Source organism: Trachypithecus francoisi, unplaced genomic scaffold (genome assembly GCF_009764315.1).
Source record: "Trachypithecus francoisi isolate TF-2019V2 unplaced genomic scaffold, Tfra_2.0 Lachesis_group7, whole genome shotgun sequence".
Taxonomy (NCBI): domain Eukaryota; kingdom Metazoa; phylum Chordata; class Mammalia; order Primates; family Cercopithecidae; genus Trachypithecus; species Trachypithecus francoisi.
Window position 1 is genome coordinate 82,877,312 of NW_022681472.1, and position 7,277 is coordinate 82,884,588.

The window sequence follows — 7,277 nt, forward strand, 5'->3', positions numbered from 1 at the left end:
ATACATGATGTGGAAATGGTCTCATTCATTTTTTGATTGCAAAATTCCAAACTGTTGTGTGTGTGTGTGTGTGTGTGGGGAGGTATGAGGTATTGTTTTGTTTATCTGCCTCTTTATTATCATTGACTGTGAAATTCTTGAGAACAGGGGCATCTAAGTGCCCAACAGCCCAGGTACTTTGTTGAATCAGGTGGCTGTCAAGAGTTGCTGTTTCAGCCCGGCATGGTGGCACATGCCTGTAATTTTTGCCCTTTGAGAGGCTGAGGCAGGAAGACTGGTTGAACCCAGAAGTTTGAGACCAGCCTGGGCAACAGAGTGAGACCTTGTCTCTATAAAAAATAATAAAATAAAAATTAAAAAATAAAGAAAGAACTGCTCTGTCTTCAAGGAAACAAGATACACAGTCTACAGTCATTATCTTTTTAGATGTGAGACAGCTTGACATGGTGGGAAGTGGGGGGCTTCCCTGTAGGGAAAGTACGCTGATGAAAAAGAAGGAAAACAGACAGTAGCGGGGAGGCACTGGGGATGTCTGAGGCAGCTGAGGAGTGTAGATCTGGTTATTTTTGGGCAAATTACTTTCCTTAGCTTCAGTTTCCTCATCTATAGAATGGTTTCCTGTGATGACAAACCAGATGATGAACAGAATGTGTCTGGCAGAGGACCTGGGCTCATAAGTGAGCACACAGTAAAAGTTAGCTAATATCATTACTGTTCCAATTATTGAGCTTTATTACTTCCTGTGGCTGCATGAAGTAGTGGTTTCTGAATACAGGTGTAACATTCTAGTTGCCTAGCTCTTAAGATGGCAGTGACTTCACTCTAGTTTTCTGCAAGCATCAGAAACAAACCCTGGCCTATATAAGTTAGAAACAGATAAGAAAGTAAATAAAGCTGCAGAAGTGGGTCTCAGGAAGGACAGGAATCAGAGGGCTGTCCCTCGGATGTCAGACTGCCTTTGCAAGTTACTTCAGGTCAGTAGGCCTCCATTTCCTCAGCTGCTGAGCAGGGGAGGAGAATCGCTTCTCCCTCCCAGGGATGGTGCAGAGCACTTAGCAGAGCACTTAGCACAGAGGAAGTAAACCCTTCAGTAAAACATTTGAGTAAAGCAATTATTATTTATTATTCTTCAGGGCTCTTTTTTCTGGTGCATTAGCCCTAACATTGACTACTTGGTTCAAGACTGATGGATGCATTCATTTCCTGAGCAGTTGCTGTATACCTGGCACCGTTTGAGCTGCTGGAGATCCACCAGGGAGCAGAAGAGACAAACATCCCTGTCCCCTTGGAGCTTTTGTCCTAGTGGATGTCACACAGTAGTGGGGCAGGCTGGTCCCCAGAGACAGCTAGGGGACAGATGGAGGCAGTGCAGGCAAAAACTAACTCCTGTGTAAAGTCGCCCTGGCCCCACTGTGTTAACAGTAAAGTGCTTAGCACAGGCTCCGGCACATAGTAGTTACTATGTAGCGGTAGTTGCTATGTTTATTATTGTTGTATTATTCTCCTCCCTCATAAAATGGCAGTCTCCTTTTCTTCCATTCCCCTTCCTGAGTTATTTTTTCTCCAGAGTGCTTATCTTCCTAGTATACCATGTCTCTCTTCTCCCACTAAATTGTAAGCCATTCATTTTTCCAGGATGTATTTGTTGCGTGTCTACTCTGTGCCGGGCATTGCTGTAGATGTTGGGGATGCAGAAAGGAAGAAAAAGGACAGATTTTCATGCTAGAGCTTAGGTTACAGCTGGGTTAGACAGATAAGGAACAGCAGACGTAATAAAAAAGGACATGAATTGTGTATTCAAGATTATGAAGTGCTGTGGGAACAGGCAGAGCAGGGCCAGTGTCTGGAGGGCTGGGGCGTGGTGCTGCGCGGTTAAGTTGGCCGGTCAGAGTCAGGGCAGGCTCCATGGAGGAGCTAACGTTAATCTCCACCTGAAGGAGGGGAAGGACGGGCGTTTCAGGCTCTGGGAAGAGCTAGGACAGAAGTGGAGGCAGGAGTGAGCCTGTGTTGGGGGGGGTGGGGAGCAGCCAGGAAAAGTATGAGATGAGAATGGCGTAAGCAAGGGAGATAGGAGAACCTGAGCAGCATGTGGTGTGGAGCCTCACAGAAAGCCTGCAGGGCATTCCAAAGATTCTGTCTTATACTCTGTAAAATGGGGAGCCTTTGCAGTGTTTTTTGTTTTTTTGTTTGTTGTGAGGCAGAGTCTGGCTCTGTTGCCCAGGCTGGAGTGCAGTGGGGCAATCTCGGCTCACTGCAACCTCCGCCTCCCAGGTTTAAGCGATTCTTATGCCTCAGCCTCCTAAGTAGCTGGGATTACAGGTGCATGCCACCATGCCTGACTAATGTTTTTATTTTTGTAAAGATGGGGTTTCACTATGTTGGCCAGGCTGGTCTCAAACTCCTGACCTCAAGAGATCCACCCACCTCAGCCTCCCAAAGCATTGGGATTACAGGTGTGAGCCACTATGACCAGCTTCCTTGCAGTGTTTTAAAAAGGAAAGCAATTAGATCTGACTTGGCTTTTGAAATGGTCAGTCTGGCTGCTGTGTTGAGGAGAAACTAAATCAGGGTCAGGAGCCAGAGCACCAGGACAAACATGCACAGAGTATAAGTGCGGGGTCCAGGCTGGAAGTGGTGGACGGGACCACAGGAATGGACTTCTAGGCTGTTCACTGTTGTATCCCCAGCATCTTAAACTGTGCTCTCCATACGGTAGCTGTGAGCCCTATGTGGGTATCGAGCACTTCAAAGGAGATTGAGATGTATTGTATGTGTTAAATGCACATTGGATTTCAGAGACTTAGTGAGAAGAGTAAGGTATCTCTTTATTTATTTATTGAGACAGAATCTCACCTGTTACCCAGGCTGGAGTGCAGTGGCATGATCTCGGCTCATTGCAACCTCCGCCTACCGGGTTCAAGTGATTCTCCTGCCTCAGCCTCCCAAGTAGCTGGGATTACAGGCGCCCACCACCATACCCGGCTAATTTTGTATTTTTAGTAGATACAGGGTTTCACTATGTTGGCCAGGCTGGTCTTGAACTCCTGACCTCAGGTGATCCGTCCCACTCAGCCTTCCAAAGTGCTGGGATTACAGGTGTGAACCACTGCGCCTGGGCTATTTGTTTATTTCTATGAGACAGGGTCTCACTCTGTCACTCAGGCTGGAGTGTAGTGGTGTGACCGCAGACCATCACAGCCTTGACCTCCCAAGCTCGAGTGATCCTCCCACCTCAGCCTCCTGGGCAGCTGGGACCACAGGTCTGTGTCACTGCACCCAGCTACATTTTTGTAGTTTTGGTAGAGCTGGGGTCTCCCTGTGTTGCCCAGGCTGGTCTTAAACTCCTGGGCTCCGGCAGTCTGCCTACCTCAGCCTCCTATAGTGCTACTGGTTACAGGCGTGAGCCACTGCGCCCTGCCAAGATATCTCATGAACCAATTATTTGATGTTAATTACATATTTAACGGATAATGTTTTGGATATATTGGGTTAAATACAGTAAGTTATTAAAATTAGTTTCATCTGTTTTTTCTAACTTCATGGTTACTAGAAAATCTAAAATTACATGTGGCTCGAATCATATTTTCACTGGATGGAACAATGCCTTGGACGAGATCGGCATTTAGTGAATCAAATGTGTGGGTGAGGCACAGGGGTTCTGCCGTGAATGAGAAACTGTTGCCATCTTCGGGAAGCTGCCAGTGTGGGAGGGAGGCACACTGCAGATGTAACTGCTAAGAGAGAAAGAAGGCAGGTTGAAATGGGACCACAGCCACCCAGGCCTGCTGCAGCCCAGAAGCTGGAAGAGACTCACCCAGGAGGCAAGGAAGACACTGGGGTGTTGGGTCTCAGCCTGGGCCTTGGTGACAGCAGTGGGCTGGCAGTACAGAGGTTCGAGGCCTCGAACCGGAAGTCCACTAAGGTGGCTGGTGGTATGGGTGAAGGTGGAAAAGGCAGGTGGGGTGAGGGTGAGGGGCAGGACATCCTGGAGAGCCTGAATAACCAGGCATAAGTGATTTCAACTGGGTCCAGAGAACTGGGCACTTTTCAAGGATTGTCAGCAAGGAGCAACTTCCCAGATATACATCTAGAAAGATGACAAACTCATGTGGAATGTGGATTTAAGGAGGAAGGTACTTGACTTGAGAATTCGAGGATTTTGGTGGAAGAAGGAAATATGGGCCAGGCACTACGGCTCATGCCTGTAATCCCATCACTTTGGGAGTAGAGGTGGGAGGATCAGTTGAGCCCAGGAGTCTGAGACCAGCCTGGGCAACATAGTGAAACCCTGTCTCTACAAATTTTTTTTTTTTTTGAGATGGAATCTCGCTCTGTCACCAAGGCTGGAGTGTGGTGGTGCGATCTTGACTCACTGCAACCTCCGCCTCCTGGGTTCAAGCGATTCCCCTGCTTGAGCCTTCCAAGTAGTTGGGATTACAGCCACGCGCCACCATGCCTGGCTAATTTTTGTATTTTTAGCAGAGACCAGGTTTTACCATGTTGGTTAGGCTGGTCTTGAACTCCTGACCTTGTGATCTGCGCGCCTCGGCCTCCCAAAGTGCTGGGATTACAGGCATAAGCCACTGCACCCGGCCTCAATTTTTTTTTTTTTTTTAATTAACCAGGCTTGGTGGAATGCACCTGTAGTCCCATCTACTTGGGAGGCTGAGGCAGGAAGCTTGCTTGAACCCAGAAGTTTGAGGCTGCAGTGAGTTACCATTACACCACTGTATTCCAGCCTGGGTGACAGAATGAGACCCTGTCTCTAAAATAAATAAATAAATAAATAAATAAATAAATAATAAATAAATGTTTAAAAACTGGGAGGTGGGGTTGGTAAATTCATAAAACATAATATTTCTTGAGTTGAATACAAACAATACAATCACTGTTTTGTCTTTGCCTTGTTTTATTTTTACTTATTTATTTATTTTTGCAGAGATTGGGCCTCACTCTCAGGCTTCAAGTGACCCTCCCACTTTGGCCTCCCAAAGTGTTGAGATTACACGCGTGAGCCACTGTGCCCAGCCTGTGTGTGTGTGTTTTTTTTTTTTTTTTCCTGTACTTTAATCATAGTGTATATGTTGCATCCTGGTTATTTTTGTTTTGTTTTGTTTTGAGACAGGTTCTCGCTCTGTTACCCAGGCTGGAGTGCAGTGGTGCAATCTCAGCTCATTGCAACCTCTACCTTCCAGGTTCAAGCGATTCTTCTGCCTCAGCCTCCGAGTAGCTGGGATGCCACCATGCCTGGCTATTTTTCTTTTTTTTTTTTTTGTATTTTTGGTAGAGACAGGGTTTCATCATGTTGGTCAGGCTGGTCTTGAACTCTTGACCTCAAGTGATTCCACCTCAGCATCCCAAAGTTTTGGGATTACAGCATGAGCCACCACATCCGGACACATCCTGATTTTTTTTCTTAGTTACTGTTAGGACATAGGCATTTTTGAATATTATATGCACTTTGTCCATGTCATTTTTTTCTTTTTCTTTTTCTTTTTTTTTGAGAGCGAGTTTCGCTCTTGTTGCCCACGCTGGAGGACAATGGCGCGATCTCAGCTCACTGCAACCTCTGCCTCCTGGGTTCAAGTGATTCTCCTGCCTCAGCCTCCTGGGTAGCTAGGATTACAGGCGCCTGCCACCATACCCGGCTAATTTTGTATTTTTAGTAGAGACGGGGTTTCTCCATGTTGGTCAGGCTGGTCTTGAACTCCCGACCTCATGTGATCCACCTGCCTTGGCCTCCCGAAATGCTGGGATTACAGGCATGAGCCACTATGCCCGGCTGTCCATGTCATTTTTATTGGGTAGATATTTCTGTTCAGTGACTGTTATATTGCTTACTTTATCATTCCTTTGATGTGGATGCTTAGCTTCACAACAGCCTGTTTATATAGATCATGTTTTCTATTTTTCAGTTAATTAAAAAAACCCAAATTCTCAGTCCTAGCATTATTGTGCATAATGTCTGAATGTTTTGGAATTTCAGGTAAATATGTTGGTTCATGAGATTTGCACAGAAGCTGAATTTGTTGTTTCCTGGTGAGACACGTGATGTTTTTTGCTGTCTTTGTTACACTAACATGTCATTAACATGTATGTACAGTGTTATATGCTCACATATGTTTATGTGTAGCCTATGCACCTGTATTGGATTTTTCTTCAATCTCATTTATTGTTAGGTATTTGTGGAATGCCTGTGGTGTGCCAAGTTCTGCTCAAGGCCTTGGTATTCAGTAGTGATCAAAGTAGATCAACTAGTACCAGTTCTTAAGAGGCTTATTGTTAAGTGGGGGAAACAAGCAAATAGACAAAGAAAAAATAACGTTGTAAGGAATATGAAATAATGCATACTAGAATAATATGAAGGGATGGTTATTGTGAGGTAAGGGGGTTCATACTGAAATCCTGTCTGAGGAATCAGGATTTGAGTGAGACACAAAGACTCAGTAGAAGTTAACCAGAGGAACAAAGTATTAGCAGAAAAGGCAAGACTGATCAATACGACTACATATTAAAGAAAAAGGCACAGTAGTGTCCGAGAAGTCAGGCATGTAGCTCAGCGGCGGCCTTGTGCTTCTGCGTGGGTGTCCGGGTTCTTCTGCCACCATGCTGATGTTCATCGTAAACACCAACGTGCCCCGCGCGTCCGTGCCGGACGGGTTCCTCTCCGAGCTCACCCAGCAGCTGGCGCAGGCCACCGGCAAGCCCCCCCAGTACATCGCGGTGCACGTGGTCCCGGACCAGTTCATGGCCTTTGGAGGCTCCAGCGAGCCTGGCGCGCTCTGCAGCCTGCACAGCATCGGCAAGCTCGGCGGCGCGCAGAACCGCTCCTACAGCAAGCTGCTATGCGGCCTGCTGGCCGAGCGCCTGCGCATCAGCCGGGACAGGGTCTACATCAACTATTACGACATGAACGCGGCCAGCGTGGGCTGGAACAACTCCACCTTCGCCTAAGAGCCGCAGGGCCCCACGCGGTCTGCGCTGTCTCGACCCGGGAACCCGCCGCACGCAGTGTTCTAGTGTCGCCCACCCCAACCTTCTGGAGAAATAAAACGGTTTAGAGACTGAAAAAAAAAAAAAAAAAAAGGAAAAAGGCACATCTAAGCAACAAAAACTACAATGGTATTAAAAGCCAAATAAAAGACTTAGAAGATATTTGCAATATTGATAACACATTACAAAGCACCAATATCTAGAATGTATGAAGAATTCCCAAAAGTCAACAATAAAAAGACAAACAGCCTTATAGCAAAGTGGGCGAAAGATATGACCATGCA

The 7,277-nt window shown here is 46.5% G+C and overlaps 1 protein-coding gene across 1 annotated transcript; it reads left to right on the forward strand.

Annotated features, from left to right (window-relative positions):
- Positions 1–6,098: 6,098 nt before the first annotated feature.
- LOC117079260 (macrophage migration inhibitory factor-like) lies at positions 6,099–7,066 on the forward strand. Its single transcript, XM_033202975.1, has one exon. The coding sequence runs from the start codon at positions 6,607–6,609 to the stop codon at positions 6,952–6,954; it is 348 nt and encodes a 115-aa protein (XP_033058866.1). The 5' UTR covers positions 6,099–6,606; the 3' UTR covers positions 6,955–7,066.
- The last annotated feature ends 211 nt before the right edge of the window (positions 7,067–7,277 follow it).

What these genes read in the sequence shown, in the direction of transcription:
- LOC117079260 (XM_033202975.1), top strand. Translation starts at nt 6,607, where the DNA reads ATGCTGATGTTCATCGTAAACACCAACGTGCCCCGCGCGTCCGTGCCG.